A 21,802-nucleotide genomic window follows, 5' to 3' on the forward strand; every position below is an offset into this window, starting at 1 on the left:
TTTGGATGTATGTTTATAGATGTATTATTGTATGGCCAATAATTGGCGATGTTAATTAATCGTTATCGACTAAGGTTTATGTATGCCTACTTTGTGTTTGCATACGTTGGATGAGATGTTACGTGTTTGGGTTGTACGTGTGCTCGACCCTGATGTTAATTAGTCGTTATCGACTAAGGATGTTTGCGTATGCATACCTTGTGTTGCATACGTTGGATGAGATGTTACGTGTGCTCGACCCTGATGTTATTACTTGGATGATATATATATGTAGGGATATAATTATAAGGATGTTTACACACACACACACACACATATATATATATAATGATGATTACTTATTGTTGATGATGGCCTAACTGTTATATCCCGTTTATTTTAAAACTCTTGGAATGGCTATTATGATAGATGTTAGTTAATAAAACTTGAACTCACTCAGCTCAAGCTGACTTTGTGTGTATGTTAGTGTGAGTTTCAGGTTAGGAGGAGGATGCTTACCGCTTAGATGTGCTCGAGACTACTTGGACGGTTGAAGGCATATCTAGTCGGAACGTTTCATATTTTAATTATTACTAGCTATATTTAACTTGGTTTTGGGCCTAATTCCCGGGTTGGGGAATTTGTTTTAGAACCTATGATTTTCCGCTGATTACATACTCTGAACTGGTTTTCAAATAAAAAGTATTGTTTTGGGTTAAACTTTTATTAAGTTTTGGGATTCTTGATACTTAATATTCCGTTGTTATTTACTCTGAACTTGTTTTAAACAAAATGAATTTTCTTGGTTTTAAATTTTTATGAATTTTCGGATATGATTACCAACTGTAGGAGTCCCAGGATTCGGGATTTACAATCCGAAGTAAGGTAGACATATGTGCAAAAGGGTACATGTGGGAAGCACTAGGTAAAAAAAACCGTTAATCCTCACCTCCGAGCACTCCTCACAAGTCCAGAACTCCACCTAACCACTTGCACGCCCAGGAGCAGCACTGGATTGGGGGCTTATAGGGGTAGGGCACGTCAAACCGGTACGACCTTTCATTTTTTACATAATGTATTATATTTATTACATTATTATTGTCTACTAACTAAAGCCCGCTGGGGTTTTGTGGAGGTAACCCCTAACCGGGCCTTACCCAATATGGTTAGGGTTTAATAATGGTAGCCATGGAGTTCCCGTATAAAGGTTCTTCATCTCTCATTTGAAGGACCTCCTTTTAGACCTTGGCCTACAACATATTTTTGTGTCTGTAAAAAAGAGGAAACTCTTAGCAGTCACCTGCACTCCCCCACTTTTCCATGGCAGATCTCGAGCAACCGGAGAAGAAGATCAAGGCGTCGATTGGTTTATCTCGAAGACCGGGGAATATCGATCGACATGGGTCCAACCCGGATCCATTCCATGTTTCTTCACCCTGCTTCTCTTATCATGTTAGATGTTAGATGCAATTATAAATCTTAGGAAACTTATTATTTGGACCTATTATCATGTGCTGCTTCTCTTATCATGTTAGATGAAATTATAAATCTTAGGAAACTTATTATTTGGACCTATTATCATGTGCCAATGTAACTTCAAAATTTCGGCGGTTCTATGGGTGTCTCCATGCTCATTACATAAATACTTGTAGACATATAGGCCTAGAAATCGGTGCTCTTTTGTTTGTCGCCGGTATTCGGGCCAACAAAGGTGTCAATACGCATTAGCTAGAAGTACTTCCTCGCCAATGCTCCATCTATCAGTCACGACTCTTGGCTTAGAAGATGACCGGGTTGTTCGTTTCTCCTATTTCTCTCTACTCATATGTGTTACAGTGGATGGGGACGATGCTCCCGACAATTGAGTAGATGGAGGCGATGGATACGTTGCGTACTTTTTAAACACGGGAAGAACTTAATTGTGGTGGAAACTAAACTTGTTGAGCTTTTTGGAAGTTTTGATGATTTTGCCTCATGTAGTTCGGAAGTTGGAAGGGTGGGTGGATAGGTGGTTTGTAGAAATTGAACAAAACCCCTCTGTAGATTGTGGTATTGGCTCGGGTTGGCTTGGCTCAGGTTTTGATTGATGGCATCTTTTAGCAGTTTTTGAAACGGAGGTCTATCATGCATTTTTTTTTCTTTTAAATATTTTTTTTATCAAAGTGTGTGTTTTGAAAGAACACGCATATTTTGCTTATAAACTTGTTATTGTTTTCACTTGATGAGATAAGTGTTCAATCAAAAATCTCTTTTTCTCCTTTATCTTTAATCAAAAAGTTAGATTAACGTGCAGAGAATGGATAATGCCAACATTCTTAAACGGCAAGTAAACGTTATAACATCCCAACAAACTAATATACCTTCCACCATCAATATCAATATATAACTTTCCTAGGCACACACAACCGGCTTCAGATCAAACTCTAAACCAAAATGCCATTTTGGAGATGGAGTTTCCTTCTTCTCGTCTTCATTTCTGTAAATCGAAGCGTAACTTCATCCGATTCTAACTCGATCACTCAACAGAAGCTGGACCAAGTTTCAAACCTTCCCGGCCAAAATTTCAACGTCGATTTTGCTCATTATGCTGGGTATGTAACTGTGAATAAAGAATCTGGAAGAGCTTTGTTTTATTGGATGACTGAGGCCACTGATGATCCTTCTTCCAAACCATTAATTCTTTGGCTCAATGGAGGTTTATTCATTAATTTCTGTTTAGCTTTAAATTTGGATTATAAATATATAGTTCGATAATCTTGTTGATAGGTCCTGGATGTTCATCGATTGCGTTTGGAATGGCGGAAGAAGTTGGGCCATTTCATGTTAATGAAGATGGAAAGTCTGTTTATTTGAATCCGTATTCTTGGAACACTGGTGAGAATTTATAATTTGTGTAATGTTTTTAGTAGTTTTGGTATGAGTTTGATTAGTGAAAAGTTGTTTGATTAATGTTAACTGAATTGCAGTGGCAAATTTGTTGTTTGTTGATTCTCCGGTTGGAGTTGGCTATTCTTACTCTAATACCTCTTCGGACATTACGAGTAATGGGGATAAAAGAACCGGTATAACTTGAAGCTTTACAATTCATGCATTTATTGTGACAACTTTTTAGCATGAACGTGCGGGTTAGGAAAAATAAATAAAGGGTGTTTCTAGGTGGTTAAGAGAATTTTTTTGCATTGAGTTGCAGAGTAGTTGTGCCACATCTCAAGCCTGCTGGCAGCGCAAGCCAGGTTCCCAAACTTGCTGGTACGGCAAGCAGGGTCCAACTTGACAAACCCTTTTCATTTGACGTTTTCTGTGAAATAATTAAACCCAATAAATAAATTAAAAAGAAGATTATGTTAATAAATAAATAAATAAATATTTCTTTTACCTTTTCTTACCTTGTACTCTATGCATTTATTTAGTTGAATTTGATGCGGCATGGCTTTTCATGCAACACGCTGCCACGTTGCCAAGATCTACATAATCTCGGTTGAAGCCCGCTTGTCCCATTAGCGGGCTACTAGAGATGCTCCATTTCACCAAAACTACCTATAAGCACAACTTTTCAACCCAAACCACCTACTCATGCAACAAATTCTTACTGTGACACCTTATCTATTTATAAATGTTTTTGTGTATATAGTTATGAACTATAATGCCTGCGCACTTATCTTGATTTACACTATTCTGTTCTCAGCTGCGGATTCACTTCAGTTTCTATTAAAATGGCTTGAACGATTTCCTCAATTTAAAGGAAGGGATTTCTACATAGCAGGCGAGAGCTATGCAGGTACATGAGTGTAAACATTGTTCCTTTTATCTTATACTATTTTACCAAATAAGTAGTCAAAGATTTGACTTTTGATATCCGTGAATTAATTTCCATATTCAAGTGGCCTATTGCACTTATAACAAATCATGAAAAAGTTATATCAATTTTGCGACCAAATTGATGTAAAATTTTGTTTTATAAGTTACACTGTTTGACCTAAAAAGTCGAAGAGTGTGATTTATGGTATTTGGTTAGTTTAAACTTTAAACCTTTCACAGGACATTATGTTCCTCAATTAAGCCAAGCCATTGTGATATATAACAAAGCAAACGCAGGAAGTCCAATTAATCTCAAGGGTTACATGGTACAAAATTTCTCTCTGACCAGATTTATTGTGCATTTTTAAAAATTTGAATATCAAATGCAGGTGGGAAATGGCCTGACTGATGATTATAATGATCACGTTGGGCTTTTTCAATTTATGTGGACAGCTGGTATGATTTCTGACCAAACATACAAGAAAGCAAACGAATTATGCAACCGAGAATCATTTATTCATCCATCAAGCGAGTGTGACAAAATAACTGAAATTGCTTCTCAAGAAATGGGTCACATTGATCCTTATAGCATCTTTACTCCTCCTTGCACTGCCGACAGTCTCACCAAGTGGTTTCTAAAAAGATGGCATGTAAGTATTAATGTTTTATTTAATGATCTGAAGTGTTGGTTGTTTAATAATTACTGGAACGTGGAATGTCCTGTTGTATGACAGAAGGTCGGACAGATCGGGCAGACTTATGATCCTTGCACCGAACAACACTCTGTGGTTTACTTTAATTTACCCGAGGTTCAAAAGGCCCTTCATGTTTATCACGGTAACAATTCACAAGAATGGGAGTCCTGCAGGTACTACATGTATATTAAGATAAACGCATATAAATTAAACGTTATCTAACAAATAATTACAAATTAATGTCATAAGTTGTCGTGTAGTGATGTTGTAGAGATGAATTGGAAAGATTCTCCTATATCGGTGCTTGATGTCCATCGAGAACTTATAAGTTCTGGACTTCGTATTTGGATATACAGGTTACTTTTAATATTTTTTTTAAATAGTTTACTAAACAGTGTTTCAGATTTTGTTACTGATCTTTTTAAAACTTTCTTTTTTTGTTATAGTGGTGATGCTGATGCAGTGATTCCTGTTACTTCTACGCGTTATAGTATAAATGCTCTCAACCTTACCACAATCGACCCATGGCGTGCCTGGTATGAGGATGGCCAGGTAGTTATATCCATCATCGCATTCACTATTTTGTTGGTCCAAGTGTCCACATTGGGCAAATAATGGTTTTTGTTTCTGTTTTGAGTGTTCGTTGAAATATTTTCTGATTTTTGAAATAGGTGGGAGGATGGACACAAAAGTATGAAGGATTAACTTTTGTAACAGTGAGAGGAGCCGGGCATGAGGTACCTTTGCATAAACCAAAGCTTGCACTCGCCCTTGTCAAGTCTTTCTTAGCAGGAACCTCGATAGCACCATCTATTGAGCAAGTTGTCGAGTCTACAACTTCTGCTTCTCAAGTTAATGGCTTCTAACGATTCCTTATATCCTCTAAAGCATGGGATTGGCGGTCTTATACTGGGGCCAACAGAAATAAGCTTTCTACGACGAGCGTTTTTAAGTTGAAAGCAGAAAATTAAATTGCTATAAATTTGATGATGTTATTACTTTTTTTTTCATATCTGTCCTGGGTTCTAGCTGTATGTCCGAAATGTGTCATGTATCCATCTTCAACCAATTCACTAACTATGGTCCAACTGACAGAACAAGGAAGTTCTACTAATCCTCCCCAGGCAACCACTAACCAATAGGGGTGTTATTCAGGTTATACTTCCGGGTTTCCGGTATCTCAGTTCAGGTTCCCCGGGTTCGAGAAATTTATTTTGAGTACTCATACCCGACCCTAATCTCCCCCGGGTTATTCGGGTTCGGGTTATTTGGGTTCGGATTTTATGAGTACGGGTTAACTGGGTTTCGAGTATTTGACCTAAAAATCATAAAATAGAATATATGCTAAAATTCAAGCAAATATATCATCTTCAAATTTTAACTTACATAAGTAAATGACAAACCACATAATCCAATCAAAAGAGTCTGGAGAACAGTTCGACTGATGGAATGAATATGGTCGACTGATGAACTAAACCCGAAAAACCAGTCAATGGATTGAATAAATAGTCATATATAATCTTTGGAATTAATGAATGTTGGAATAGTAATCGATAGATGAGGTTGGAATTGGAACGTAATAGATGGCTTAAAAAGGAATTGGACAGACAGTGATATTCATTGAATAGGAAATCATGAGATATAATAATTGAATAGAAAATTTAGTCAAACGGGTTTACCCGAAACCTATTAAAAAGTACTCAGTACTCGAATCGTATTATTTCGGGTTGCACTCGGGTTCGTTAGATTTGGGTTTGGGTTTCGTGAGTACGGGTATTTTCAGTTCGGGTTAATAGTTATTTGGGTCAGGTTTCGGATTACAGTTAAAACTGGCAGCCCTACTAACCAATGTCCATCAACAAGTACAATATTCACTTAATGGGTGATAGGTCATAAATACCGATTTATCACCACTCGCACTAGTAAATAATTTAGGCATTATGAACCAGCACGAGCGGTTATCAATCTTATCATCCATAAGGCATCGTCAATTAATTCAGCGATTACCATGTTTAGACCATCGCTCTCTATACATGGTTTCAAATGAGTATATTTAGTGATAATCGTCCGCCAAAATTGCACACCCTTGAATAGCAAATGTTTGCTTTTGTGATACATGAAAAAGTTCTTGATACTCAACATACTTAAGCTTATTACTAAATTTTTGTCAGCTAACTACCACCAATATTTTACGATGATATAAGACTGAAATACCCGTGTATCATACGAATTTGAGGTTGTAAGAATTAGTTACATAACCAAAATTTCTCATGCCTTTCAATATAGAAACATTTTCATTTTAATATGACCACGATGTATTAAAATTGGGAAAATGGAGATCGGAACCAGTCAATATCGAACTCATCACTAGCGTACGTTTCTATTTTCATGTATTCTTTTGTTGAATATATATAAGGGTGCAAGCGAGCCGAGCGGCTCGCAAGTTACTCGCAAGCTACCTGAGCCCGAGCTGAAGGTTCACTTATCAAGCTTGATCTGGCTCGCAGCCTGTCATTAACTATGCAGTTAATGCGGTAAAAGAATCGGATAGCAGTCAACAGCCGCTATTTGAAATATAGGTTATAGCGGAGTGATAGCGGTGAGAAAGCGGTAATTTTAATATCATGCAATATATATTTCAAACAAAACATAAGTTCAGAGTACTTCTAGTTCCGATCATTAGATCTGTAATTTTCTATCTATGAATTAGAAATTAAATAAATTCATTTTAGATTATAGACCTTGAATTTCTTAATGATTTTTTAATTGGGTCTGGGTTCTTGATTTTGGGGAAAAGACAAATGACAATTGGGTTTGTTGCAGTGAAAAACAACTTGTTTGCAAGTCTGGGAAGTGTTTGGATGATCGGTAATGATGTATTAAGGATGTAATTGGTAATTGCTAATTTAGTGGAAAGGAAACAAGAATAAAACCAGAAATTTCAATCAAAACTACGTAGTTTTGAGGGTTTCACATGTAAGGTTGGGTGCTTAAAAGCCTCATATTCACTTTCCCCTATATATATTAATAGTAATATCGAAAGATAAAAACACAAAGTACCAATAATTGAAGCATGATTCCAATCATAAGCAATGAAAATCGTCCTCCGATTCCACATCAACCAAGGCATCGTTGGTAGACGAAAGAGCGAGAATGTGATTTTTCTAGAGCTCAATTTTAAAAAAATCAGTTATAAACAAATAATAGATCAAATTTGAAGTTTGGGCGGGCTATTATGGTTTTTTCTTAATTTAGCTCAAATATACCAACCTTGAAATTCGGTATTATGACCTCTATATAGGAATAAAAAATCAGTCAAATAGCGGTCAATAGCGCCGCTAATAGTGGTTTTGCTATTCTGGACCGCTATTGGTATCGCTATTTTGCAAAAGTCCGTAAACCGCTATCCCAGCGCTATTGACTACATAGGTCATTAATATAGTTTTTATAATACATAAATAAGAATAAGAAGTTTCGTAGAAATAGTAAGAACCCTCTAAATTGACACGTGGAATTATATATATATATATTAAAAGACAACTATGTTTAACAAAATTGTGCATTGTGTGTTGTATTTTCTGCTTTTTAAGTTGTACACTCTGATTTAGGTATTGTATTTAATGTTTCTCAGGTTATATGTTTTTTCTTTATATTATTTGCCTTACACGTATCCATTTACTTTACACGTGCTATGTTGCCATCTCTTTCACTTTAATCTATTTTATCTCATCTATCAAAGCTTTCTCTCTCTATCAAACAAAGCATCCTCTCTATCAAAGCATCAAAGCTTTCTCTCTTTCTTCCATCAAGTGTGTTTTCTCTTCAATCATGTACCGTTGATGAGACATCAGGTTGTCTGTGTAAGGCCCGAAACCCTACAGATGGTAATCATACCCAAAATTCTCAAAAATTTAAAACCAAAGCAAATACATTTTATTAAAAGCCATTTAGATTATCAAGCAGCGGAAAATCATAAGTATCAAAAACCCCAAAACGGGGGACATGTGCCCAAAAATCAAATATAAAATATTCGTTTTATTTGAAAGTCCTTGACTAGAAATGCCTTCAATCATCCAAGTAGTCTCCAACACGTCCAAGCGATAACCTTCAATCCTTAACCTAAAAGGCAAACTAACATACACACAAAGTCAGCTTGAGCTGAGTGAGTTCACGTTTTTATAAGGAACATTTATAAATTAGTTTAAAATGCATAAGTATAAGGATGTTGGAGAAAATCATAATATATTCTTTGAAATATTTATGCTAACACGGGCCTCCTCACCACGAGTCGTAACTCGAGTAATATATTTGACCCGGTAGCAAAAACAATATGTAAATAATTATGCTAGCACGGGCCTCCTCACCACGAGTCATAACTCGAGTAATATATTTGACCCGGTAACAGAAAACAGTATGTAATACGGGCCTCCTCACCACGAGTCGTAACTCGAGTAATATATTTGACCCGGTTACAGAAAAATCCACGCAATATGGGCCTCCTCACCACGGGTTTCTCCTGAGTAATACATTTGACCCAATTGCGGTTTTAGCAAGAGATGGGCCTCCTCACCACGAATCACAAGTCACAAAGTCAGGGATCCGAGAAATATATTTGACCTATCCTGATTCATGGATACGCAACACGGGCCTCCTCTCCACGGGATTTAAGAACCCGAGTAATATATTTAACCTGGCCACAGTCCTTACAAGCACACACATCGATGGCCTACTTACACATAAGTTCATCAAACACACACATCAATAGACATACGCACATATAGCTTAATCACGATGAACTAATAACATCCACAAGTGTAGACTATAGGGTAATATGTATAAGCCATTCCAATAAGCCAACACAAGTAAGTTTACACATATTCGATTACTACTAGGCCTAATAATATACATATATACATAAGTAATATATGTATATAACCTTAAGGAATATATGACCATAACTGAGTCTAAAATATCCTAAGGCATGGAATATAATTCACACATGGTCTCATAAATATACAAATACAAATAAGACTATGCAAAAACCAACCAAATAATTTAAACAAGTGAAATCGGGTAAAATTGTAATAGGGTGTGTATGCCAGCCCAAAACGTAAAAAGAGTTAAAAAGGATCATCATGAAACTCACCTGACACGAGGCACACAAATACCAATGAGCTAGAGAACCTCTAAGCCAATCCACAAATCACAAGCCTGTCGGATTGCACATAAAGATTACTGACTAAATCGTACCGACTCGCTTATCCTACGAGGCGTTCTAACATGATTTGATTGACCTAAAGCCTCAACCATACCAATTCCAATTACATCAGCCCCCGGTCATGTATTTACCGAAACCACCCTTAGTTAATTCCGGGGACAAAGGATTTCCAAACTACACCTGAAAGTTGTTAATTATATCGAATACGCCGTTAACGAGTTGTTTATGTACTTAGCAACCAACTCAGTCCCGTGTGGACCAAATTTAGCATAATTACAGCCAATGAGTCCACACGACACTACACGAGTTGAATGGGTTGGCAATTCGCTTGTACAACGCACAAACTACCAATTAAACGCGAATTTGCGTTGTACCGACCCGTTTGAGCAACCGACAACCAATTCAGCCCCATTAAGATAAAAATTAAGTTTTCCACCGCCTGGATAACATATCAAGGCTACACAATCTGAATTGGTTGTTAATTCTCTCAAACAACGCGCTAAACGCAACAATTACAAACTAGACAACCGAAATCCTAGTTTCCAATCTATCGACATTAGACTAACCAAACGAGCTTCATAGCTCACGATACTGAAGTATAATACATATGACATACCTAGGAAGATGACGGAGAAAAACCTCACTTTAAACAGCCTCAAAAAATACAATTGGACAGCCACCGGTTAAGCCTAAAACGAAGGTTTCAATCAATAACGAGTCTAATATGCAGATTTTAGCATGCAAAGATGTATTTTAATTAATAGGAAAATCATAGAAATAAATTATGAAATTTTTACCAAAGTTGCATAAATGTCTTAGGTTTCTAAAAATATTTTTTATATATCTTTCCAATGTACACAAAAATCATAAAAATTCCTCAAACACAGAAAGGTGCGAGCACCTATTTCAGTGCGCAACAAAATGGTTTTATTTGTTTAAAAATCAATACCAAACCAAATTAAATGATTCTAATCGGGTTGGATTCCTAACTCAAAATATGAAGTACCAGAAGTGGAACCAACCAATTTGGACTTTTAAAAAAAGAGTTATGATATGTCAGGAAGACAGACCAGAATTTCACTCCCTGCATCAGCTTTGACACACATTTTTATAAAATCAGAAAAACCATTTAATCTCATCAAAAAATTACAAATTAAACCTCTCTGGAAACTAGACTCAAAGTAGAACATCATGGAAACAAGAATAGATCTAACACAATCAATTTTCATCGAGTTACAGACCAAACAATAAACGAGTACGAATCTGTCAGAAACTGTTATAATCAAAACTCAAACCCTACCATGCTTATAACATCTTTAGGGTTCAATAAAAGGTTTAATGCTGAAAAAGACCTTCATTGACATAATTCTAACCTTGAATTAGTCGGGAGATGGCTGGAGAGTGGTTGAAGTGGCTCAAAATTCGAGGTGGGGGCTGCTGGGAATGCATCGATCGGAGCGAACAAGGGAGGAGGGAAAGAGTTAGGGTTTTGATGTTATAATAAAATAATTACACTTTAGCCCCTCAAAAATGTAAAATTTAATAACTTGGATGAAATGTTAAATAATTTAACTTACAAGAATGACAAGGAGGTCCCCGAAGAATGCCGGATCAAACCCGATAAATATACAAACTCTACAAAGCTTCAATCTTTTAACGAAATTTAATGAGTGTGATAGTCTGTGTGTTGCCGGGTTCCATTTTGGAAATCCTAGGCGGTCACGATGGTGGAGGTGCACGACGGTCCAGTTGGCTATGTGTTGCCGGCTTCAATTTTTGAAACCCCTAGGCGACGGTGATTGTGGATGTACATGACGGTATCACGCTTCCTAGAGAGAGAAAGAGTGAGGGAGAAACGAAGTTGTTGCCCTGCCGTTGCCGACGCCTTTCCGGCTATCTATGGCAGCGGCGGTGGACGACAACGGTAGAAGTGTTGATTTCTTCTCTGCTTCATCTGGCTATAGCTGTTGTCGGGTTCCATTTTGGAACCCTAGGCGATAGCGGTGGCAGAAACCCACGCCTGTTGACCATTAGTCGTTTCCATGGTGGTGGCGGATCCGTTATTCAAAATCATAAGACGAGAATGTGACTGTATCTGAGTCTATATCTACGTAATAAAGGTCATGATGATGAACTTCACCTCATCTGAGCCTTGATAATTGTTGTCTCTATATGTTGATGATGATGAATTTTGTATGTTTGAGGCTATGATGATAATTTTATTATCCGAGCCTATTGCCTAAGTCTTTAGTGTTTTTTTTTTTTGGTTTGATTTTTGTAGTCGGTTGCCTGTTTAGGGTTTAGAACGATAATTGAATGGTTGATTCGTTATTTCTTTCTGATGGTATTCCTTTACGGATTTGATGTGCTCTTTGCTGAGGTTTGTTTTCCCTTTCACAAGGATTTGTTACTTGAAAAATTCTTTATTTTGTGTTATCATTAGTTGTGTCATTTTGCTCCATCTAAAAATTAAATGTCTTTATTCGTTATTGTTAATTTTGTGATACGTATTAAGGTATTAAAGATAACGACTTTGCCTCATATTTATCTTTTTTATTATTTATTGGAGATATCTTTATTTTATATGTTTATCTCCTTACTAAATTTACTTACAAAGTCAACAAATTCAGGCAAAAGAGATTGGAATTAAGGATTTATGTTAAAAAATTTATTTGAATCTCAAATAGAAAACGGATTAATTGAATTCAGCTGGAATATATGATGCATTTCAAGAGGTATTTCACTAAATTACCTATCACTAATTCAACATATTTATTCACTAATTAAGTTTAATATATTTGTCTTTACAGATTCTTGATAAGCTATGAATCTTCACTGCAGTCACAAAGAGGGGTGGTCAGTTGTTGTGCTGATATGCTGGTGTCGTATTGCTGTTGTCGGATGAGAGTATACATGAGTAAAAAGTAACTAACTTACTACGGAGTTTGGATGTGGGTGGTGGCTTTTAATTTTGTGGACTCTATATATAGCCATGACTATTGATGTGGATGTGTGTGATAGATTCAAGAAGCAAAACTATCCATTATCGTTTCCTTGCGGCCCCTTCGAACTTCCAACTAATAAATGTCTGCTTTAATACGTATGTATCATGTATGTGTATGTTCCAATAAAAGAGCTTTTGATGTTTTTAATGCCCTGTGTACATAACTTCAAATTACTTTGTCATTGTTCAAAGTCATAATTATCAAAATCGAAAAGATTCGATTGAAATTTGACGACCAAGATCTGAGTTTCGTCTATGGTTTCAGTTGCGGGGGTTGAAATGCTAGTTACTTTTAATTTTCGTTAAATGGTAGTTTGGTAATTTTTTGTTTTCATTTAATTAAATTAAAAATCGTTAAACCCTTTTAGTTCCTAAAATTATGGGATTTGAATGTGATCTTTGTTTTCTGAAATACTAAAAGTCAATCAATCCGAAACTGCATCTTCAGCATTACGATTTTTTGCTAGAAACGTGATATTTATGCAAACCCTAACAAGCATTATGATGGATGGCGAGAACCGTAAATCTATTGATTACTAATAATGTTTATGCATATTAATACCATATTATGTTTGATTCAGTCGATTTTCTATTAATGTTATGAAAGATAGCTAAATATTATATTATAAGTATTATTTTTGTTATATATAAAATTACAATTAAAAAAAATACATAAAGTAGTTATAAATATATAAAAATTAATTAAGAAATAGTAAAATAGCCAAGTCTGACTGTGCCGAGCTCCAACTTGAAATAAAGGTCGAAAAGAGCTTGAGCAAGTGACGGTTCTACTAAGTGCAAGTGACGGTTCTACCCGCACAATCACGAAAGAGGAAGCAAAACTTCACACCTATTATCAACCACGTTCAAAGGTTAACTTATCCTAAAAAGATGAGAAAAACCTACACGCAGGTCAGATAAGGGTAAAGTTCTGCCATCCTACTAAGTGCAAGTGACGGTTCTACCCGCACAATCACGAAAGAGGAAGCAAAACTTCACACCTATTATCAACCACGTTCAAAGGTTAACTTATCCTAAAAAGATGAGAAAAACCTACACGCAGGTCAGATAAGGGTAAAGTTCTGCCATCCTACTAAGTGCAAGTGACGGTTCTACCCGCACAATCACGAAAGAAGAAGCAAAACTTCACACCTATTATCAACCACGTTCAAAGGTTAACTTATCCTAAAAAGATGAGAAAAACCTACACGCAGGTCAGATAAGGGTAAAGTTCTGCCATCCTACTAAGTGCAAGTGACGGTTCTACCCGCACAATCACGAAAGAGGAAGCAAAACTTCACACCTATTATCAACCACGTTCAAAGGTTAACTTATCCTAAAAAAAAAATAAGAAAAACCAGCACGCAGGTTAGATAAAAATTAAAGTTTAGCCATCCTACCAAGTGCAAGTGACGGTTCTACCCGCACAATCACGAAGGAGGAAGCGAAACTTTAACCCACTATCAACCACGTTCAAAGGTTCTTATTCTGAACACTTGGAAAATTGCTAATTTAAACATGCAAGTCATAAGTTTATAAAGCAAGGAACCCAAAGAAGGAAATAACAGTCTTATACGCAAAAAGATTAATATTTCAATGATGTATTACAACAGTGGCCGGGTAACTACCCGCCTAAAAGAAATCTATACAAAGCTAAGTCTATCCTAGCGGTGGGAAGAGATCTTCAGGATCAGGCTTCAGGGCCACCTCCGCTTGGACCAGCACCGTCTGAGCGTGGCTGCCCAAGGAAAGCCTTAAGGATGTTTAGCCCATCATCAGCAGCAGCAGCCTCATTCACCTTCTCCACCACTGGATGCGGGAAGGCAGCGTACTGGTTCACAGCTTGGTCATAAGCAGCTTCAGTATTAACATTGAATAAAGGGAAGTTGGAGGGCGGAAAGCCTCTCTCAGCAAACCCTAGACCAAGCAGGAAGCCAGTCTTCTCCCCATCCTCATGAGAAGCGTTGAGGGCTGCGCTCATCGCATCGTCATAAGAGGTCTCTGAAAGGACCCGACGCGCAACCTACAAAAGAATACAAGTTAGAACATTTTCTAATTACAAGTAGAAAAGAGAGAAAAAAAAAAAAGAGGATACCTGAGGCAACGCTTCTCGAAGTAGCCATTGGAGGGTAGCTTGCACTTCGTCACGGGCGCGTTCGGCTTCGCTTTGGTTCAGATTGGCAAGTAATACTTCCTTTGCGGCAGCCTCTTCGACGCCCTTAAGCTTCCGCTCGGTTTGGTCAAGCACCCCCCTCTGGTCAAGAATCTCTTGCAGCTTCTTGGCGTCTTCCATTGCCAAGGCGTCATGAGCATGCTGAAGAGCCTTTAATTTGCATTTAAGCTGCTCATTCTCTTCGCGAAGTGGCTCAGCAACAGCTTCAGCCTTGGCAGCCCTCTCAGTTGAGTTTCGCGCAGTCTCCTTGGCCAGCCGAAGCTGTTCATTCACAGCTTGGGCAGCCTTGGAGCGGGCCTCGAGTCGCGCCTGGACTTCAACCTCGAGGGCCTTGAATGCCTTCTCCTTCTCGGCTGCGGCAGCGGCCAACTGCTGGTTCTCCTCCCGAAGAGCCCGCGCTTCAGATACATCTTTGGCGCGAGCTGCTTTTAACTTGTCGTTTTCACGACAAAGCAGCTCGACGCGGGGCTGCGTCCGGGCCTGGAGAACCCGAAGCTCATTGGTTAGCCTACCCTCTTGGTAGCTAGCCATGGCTTCCCCCAACGCACCATGAGGAGCAGCGTGGCGAGCCCAGTCCACGCACTCCACAGGGGTACGAAGGGTTGTTCCTCGGCGTATGTTCCATCTTGGAACATACACTTCATTGGAATCCGACACTGCAAAAGAAACAAAGGCAGTTAGGAAAAGATGATAAAAATATATAAGGGAAAAAAGAACCCTACGTACCTGTAGGGTCAATAACAGGCCGATAGCCGCCAAACCCATCACCTGAACCTAAAGGAAATCCATCCAACAGGTCAGGCAGACGGGAAGGTGGCATAGATCGGCGGGAAGCCTGGCGCATACCTGATGGTCCGGCCGTCGGTGCCGGTGGCGCAGGTATAGTGGCAGCCGCTGTGGTAGCCATGTTTGGCGCCACCTCCTCAGCAACAGTAACCGCCGGCTCCGTGAAAGATGCTGTAAAAATTGCACTCACGGCCGGCGGAGACACCTTCTCAGCTGGAACAGCCTCAGGAAGGCTGGAACCAGCGGAAGCAGGCGTAGACGCCTGGGTCGACGCCTCGGGAAGGCTGACCGAGCCTACCGTCATTGGCGGGGGAACACTTGCTCCAACTCCACCCTGGAATGCGTCAACATCCACACCTGCACAAGCAAAAGTGTTAGAAAAATTTATTTGAAACAACAAATTTAGACAAGAATTATGGGGATACTCACGGGGTTTCTTGAGCTTGAACGCACGGACGAGCGGGGGCGAACCCGATGGAGCCAGCCTCTTGACACCGGTAACCGTCGTCGTCGCTGCCTCCCCGGAGGTAACACCTGCAGCCTCCGGAGCGGTGGTCTCCTCACCACCGGGCTTCCCCGCAACCTCTGCATTATCTGACTCCGAGTCAGATAGGACTACCGGGTCGGTCGTAGAGGCCACCTTCTCCTTGCCCTTCCCGACGGCAGCCTTTTTCTTCCGCACCAGTGGAGGACCTTCTGCGGATTCCTCAGAAGAAGAAATGTCATGAACTCCAGCAGCAGGCACAGCATTGAGAGGTTCAGGGTAGAAGATAGGCTTACCTGGCCGTCGGTGGCTCAGGATCTCTTGGCCTGGCGGGTAAACCTCCACGAACCGACCCGCGGTCTGCTCTAAGATGGGCAACTCGTTCTCATCCAGAGCACGAGTACCCATCCGCGCGGGACCATCTTCCTCCCGCGGGTTCAGGAGCGACTGAAGATCGTTCCCCTCTGAAATCAACAAGAAAGTTAGTAAAAATCGAAGCCAGCAAAATGAAACAAGACGTACCATAAGGGACAGAGTTCGAACCATATTCAAGGACGATCGGAACCTTATCCGCATTCGCCGCCTTCCACACCCGGCTCATCCCCAACATCACCATCGCCGACTCCGGAAAACGGAAAACCGGGGACTGGACCCGGGAAATCTTCGAGAACCATTCCGCCTCCTCGTAGTTGAGGGCGGGAAGGTTCGGAAGCGCCTGGCCATTCTTGAACTTCATGGCGATGGGGATGGCGCGAGCGGATATGAAGAAGAACTCTCTTCTCCATGAGCGAAGACTCCGCTCGGTGGTACAAATCTTTAAACCCTTGATACGGGTTGTAAGAGTGTACCACCCTTGGATGCACCTCCATGTATAGAAGGTCATCAGGCGATCAACGAGGGGCTCAAGGCCCAGTATCCGGCACACCCACTCAAAGTGCCGGACCTTGGCAATGGCCATGGGGTGCACCTCTGTCAGGTGCACACCGTGCCTCTCTAGGACACGGTACACAAACTTTGTCAACGGAAACCTAAGGTTCCCGTAGACAAAGAATGCAGCATAAACCCCGATCTTGCCACTAGGGGCATCGTACACAGTATGGTGGGGTTCAGGAAACTCAGGCTCGAGAGACTCGAGCATGAACTTCCTGATGATATACTGGTACAGATCGACAGGAAGAGAGCACTGGCATTCGCCAGCAGTCTTCTGGTCATCGGCATCATGAGAAGACATGGTGGAAGAAAGACGAAAAGAGATTTCAGGGTAAAGCTTTACTGAACAGAAAAATTCGCCGGAAATTACTTGAGAAGAAGAGATGAAAGTGGAAAGTGTGAATTGCAAATAACCCTCTCCCCCTTTATATAGTAATCGCAATTAATGCGGTGAATTTAATGCGGAGGAAAGAGAAATCAAATGTGCAATGAAACTATGACACGTAGCAAAAAGCAAGCTGGCAACAGCTGTTGAAAGGACGTGTGCCAGTAATTTCGCGGTCACGCGCCCGAAAAATCGCTCCCACGCGCCTGAAAAAGCGACTGGAATGACCATGTTCTGTCACGTCACCATAACTCCCTGCACGTCCTGACACAGTCAGAAGAAACCGTCGCACGACGTTTCAAAGGTTTGGACTTATCTTTTCACCAACCTTTCGAATTTCAAAATTCAAAATTTAAAAAGTGGGAAAATACCCCCTTACCTTGGCGAACAAGTAACCATAAGACGGATGCGGGTACAGTGTTAACGCAAAACCCTTCACATACATAGCACCCGCAGGGAATTGAAGCCAAGTACCTCGGCAACCAAGTAACTATAAGACAGGTGCGGGTACAGTGTAAAGGCAAAACCCTTCACATACCTAGCACCCGCAGGGAATTGACGCCAGGAATACCTTGAGAGTAAAGTAACCGTAAGACGAGCGCAGGTACAGTGTTAAGGCAAAACCCTTCACATACCTAGCGCTCCGCTGGGAATTGAAACCAAGAAGGATCTTCTGGGCAATGCTTGCGGAAACGGAAATAGCATCCCCGCATAGCGGGAACATCGAGAACTACGTTGTTTGAAGCTCCAGGATGGAATTGGTGGTCTTAACATAATTGATCACTATGTTCAAAACTACCAAAACCTCATGGAAAATACATACAACTGGGACTCAATGCTCCTGACTTGCGAGGAGGTTACAGACCTACCCGCATCATACCCAAAGACCAAGCAGGAAACTCGGGCATTTCTGCAAGTGACAAGGACTTCCGCGGAAAGAATCCCCATGGAAAACCTTACAAAACCCTTTTCAAAACCCTTTGCTCAAGTCCAAAAGTTCACCTCACTTCATTAAACACTCATGAGAAGAACATTGGACTGGGGGGACTTGAAGAGGTAGGTCCCAGCATAGCCCAGTTGGACTCGCAAGACTCACCTTAAACAGGGACGTCTGCGCAGAGACCAACTGGATCCGCAGGACCAACCATGCTCAGAGAAGTGACGTCCTTACGCGCAGTATGCAAGCTGGTCCCGCAGGAAGTGCCTCCCATGGTGAAGGACTCCGCCTGTTCCCGTAGCCTCGGATACAAGCCATGAGGGAAGGCCACCCGCGCAGCATGGCTACACGCACAAGGCACTTAGCTCTCAATCGTTCAGTGTCACCTGAAGGAATGAGCCAAGCCGGGAGCAATCCCGCACAGAGGCGGGAGGGGGAATACTCCCGCCCAAATAAGCCAGTCCGTATACTGAAGGATCTTTTACTGTACCTGACGAGGTATGGGCAAAAGATCTGATCAGAGATGCGACAGCTCACTGACAGCAGCATGGCAGACAGCACGCCACAGCACTGTGACCAATAGCCGCCGCCTACCCACCAACTCCTGCCATACCACGTGCCTAGCCTGTAGTTGGCAGAAGAGGAAGAGTGCACGACACGCCTGCTCTGTGTCAGCCGCTACCTATCCACCACTCACAGGCAGGGCACGTGCGTAGGTTACAGTTGGTAGCGTGTTGGGCCGGCTAAACCCCTTGGAAACCTACCTTCGGCTATAAATACCCCAAATGGTATGATCATCTAAACACATTATTACATCATCATATTATCATCATATATACCTGATATCTGCTCTAGCAATCTCTTAATATACTTTTATATTTAAAGAGCAATCTAGTCTGATTCTCACGCCGGAGGGTGGTCACAAGGAGGAACCCCCCCCCTTCTCAGTGACGAGCTCACGGTGTCTGTTTTGCAGGTTATCAGAAGAACCATCTTCCAAGGGTCTAACCCCTCGTGGGAAACATCTCTCCAACCCCCAGGTTACCAGTAACCTGCCCGGGGTCCGGTTAGTGTTTCTTCAGTATTATTTTTGTTATATATAAAATTACAATTAAAAAAAATACATAAAGTAGTTATAAATATATAAAAATTAATTAAGAAATAGTAAAATAGCCAAGTCTGACTGTGCCGAGCTCCAACTTGAAATAAAGGTCGAAAAGAGCTTGAGCTCTGTGTAAGTTAAACAATCCGAGCTCAAACTCGGGTCGTTAATAATTTAAAAATATGTGCATACATGTATGTAAGAAAATTAAGTAAAAAACGTTAGTGGCTCAAATGTCACAACTCTTACAAGAAGGACTAAGGGGGTGTTTGGGTGAGCTTTTAAAACTTGCTTATTTGTTTGTGTGTTTGTTGAAAAGCAAAATGTGTTTGGCAAAGCTCTAAAACCTTCAAATTAAAGCTTTTCAAAAGTTGCTTTTGTTTTTTAAAAAACAAATAATGAAAAAAAAAAAATTTAAAAGCTCACCAAACACACCCTAAGATGAAATGGTTGCTAAAATAAAATAAAATAAAATAAAAGGTGACGTGGCATGTTAGAAAAAGTTATACGCGTTGGAAGATGGAATTTACGCCACACCTTCTTTTTCCCAAATCCTGTAAACATCAAACCCTAGAATTAGGCAAAAGAAAAAAAATGGCGAGACGATCATCAACAACCACGGGTACCATAACAACCCAGCTCCAAGAACCCTAACGTTAACGCTCAATCCAAGGAAGAAGAAGAAGGTGACGTGGAAAGAAGGCACCGTCGATAACGAATTCCTTGAGAAAAAGAGTTCCAAGAAATGCAGCATCTTTCACAAACAAAAGCCGTTCGATGAAGACTCCAGCGACGATGACGATTGTGGTGGACTGAAGGACGATGACGGAGCATCCACGAGCTAGGTTAATTTGATGTTGTATAGAAACGGAATCCTGATTTTGATGTATTGAATTGGATGCACTGGATCTGATTCTGATGATGTATTTGAGTTTGACTGGTGTTTAGTGTCTATGTTCTTGGTTGAATCTGATATTTAGTTGAATTGATCACATCCATTGTTTGTTACTCTGAATCCATATTTTGATGATGAATAATACGAAATGAACTGTTCAATTTGTTGCAGACTTTCACTAATCTGCAACAAATTTTGGTGACATTGTGTCATGAGTATCTTCATTTTGTGGCGGATGAAGATGCATCTTCTCACCGTATTTTAAGGTTGTGTATATCCATATTGCAATAAATCACAGAAGTTGGAACAGCTGGTGGCAGCAAGGCACATAGACAAATGGGAAAATGATGACTATATTGAACAATATGATGCTCTATTTGATGTCTATTAAAATGTCAAATATGTTTTGAGGAAAAAGTTCTTTGTTAGTATGTTTCTTTTACAAAATTGTTGATCCTGAGGCCTATGATAAGGGTAGCATAATGTACTCCTAACCGACCATAGACAATTTACACAACATGGTACACATATGATGTTCCATCTTTGTGTCGAGTATAATACAACAAATTGCCGCTTTCATGGAAGAATTTTAGAGAAAACACGAATGACCTGTTGGGCAACCCGGAAGCACTTGTGTAATGAGGTATATTTAAGGGTGCGAGATTGACAATTCAAAAGGTATTCCTAGACATTCCTCTATGAACCTTGTAGAGAAAGGTAAACCACATATAACAACAATAAGTTCAAAGGGAATGAAACAAGGTAAATTTGGGCATGTTGGAAACAGGGCAAAAACAGCTAAATTTAAGAGGGATTACCGCATTGGATGAAGATCTAAAATGACATGCTGGAAATAAGTTAACAAAGTAAAATTGGTTAATTCAAGAAAGATTGATGTGTTGATAAAATGAATAATGGAATATTTACATAATTGCAAATGTATATTTACATATACATAATTGCAGATTGTTTTAAGTAGCTTACTTGCACTTTTGATGCACACAACCAATTTTTAAACCATTCTTTGTTGTGGATTTTTTTATACTATACTTTTTGGGTAGTTTGCCTGAAACCGATACATTACACCAATTTAAAGATTCAAATATACTGCATTTGCCGAGGTTATTAGTTAAACCGGTTGACTCAACTAAAAACCGAACAGAATTATTATACAAACAACGCAATTACTTTAATAGACATTCAACTATATGGTTAGAAGACGATTTTTTACACTTGTAAGAGTTTTGCAATATGAAATCCAAACATAGTTTTAAATAGCATTTGGTGCATACACTCTTTTAGAAAATCTGTTGCTTCAGTTTTTGTCTACAAAGATGAAGAATCAAATTATTTTCACTTACAACAAGTGTCCAATACCAGCAGCTAACCACCCTATCAATATTTATAAAAAAAAAA

The 21,802-nt window shown here is 39.7% G+C and overlaps 1 protein-coding gene across 3 annotated transcripts; it reads left to right on the forward strand.

Moving 5' to 3' along the window:
* Positions 1 to 2,402: 2,402 nt before the first annotated feature.
* On the forward strand, positions 2,403 to 5,442 carry LOC143535044 (serine carboxypeptidase II-2-like). 3 transcript variants are annotated; one of them, XM_077029385.1, is made up of 10 exons: positions 2,403 to 2,674; positions 2,746 to 2,853; positions 2,946 to 3,041; positions 3,665 to 3,757; positions 4,018 to 4,103; positions 4,167 to 4,427; positions 4,512 to 4,645; positions 4,733 to 4,828; positions 4,919 to 5,024; positions 5,144 to 5,442. In XM_077029385.1, the coding sequence occupies exons 1-10, from the start codon at positions 2,413 to 2,415 to the stop codon at positions 5,336 to 5,338; spliced, it is 1,437 nt and encodes a 478-aa protein (XP_076885500.1). In that variant the 5' UTR covers positions 2,403 to 2,412; the 3' UTR covers positions 5,339 to 5,442. The 3 variants fall into 3 exon arrangements, with proteins under 3 accessions (XP_076885500.1, XP_076885505.1, XP_076885509.1); XM_077029390.1 differs by having other exon boundaries at positions 4,515 to 4,645; XM_077029394.1 differs by lacking the exon at positions 2,946 to 3,041.
* Positions 5,443 to 21,802: the final 16,360 nt, after the last annotated feature.

The sequence above is a fragment of the Bidens hawaiensis genome, unplaced genomic scaffold (assembly GCF_021521415.1).
Source record: "Bidens hawaiensis isolate Kalapana, Puna unplaced genomic scaffold, B.hawaiensis_p1.1 tig00000760_1, whole genome shotgun sequence".
Lineage (NCBI taxonomy): Eukaryota > Viridiplantae > Streptophyta > Magnoliopsida > Asterales > Asteraceae > Bidens > Bidens hawaiensis.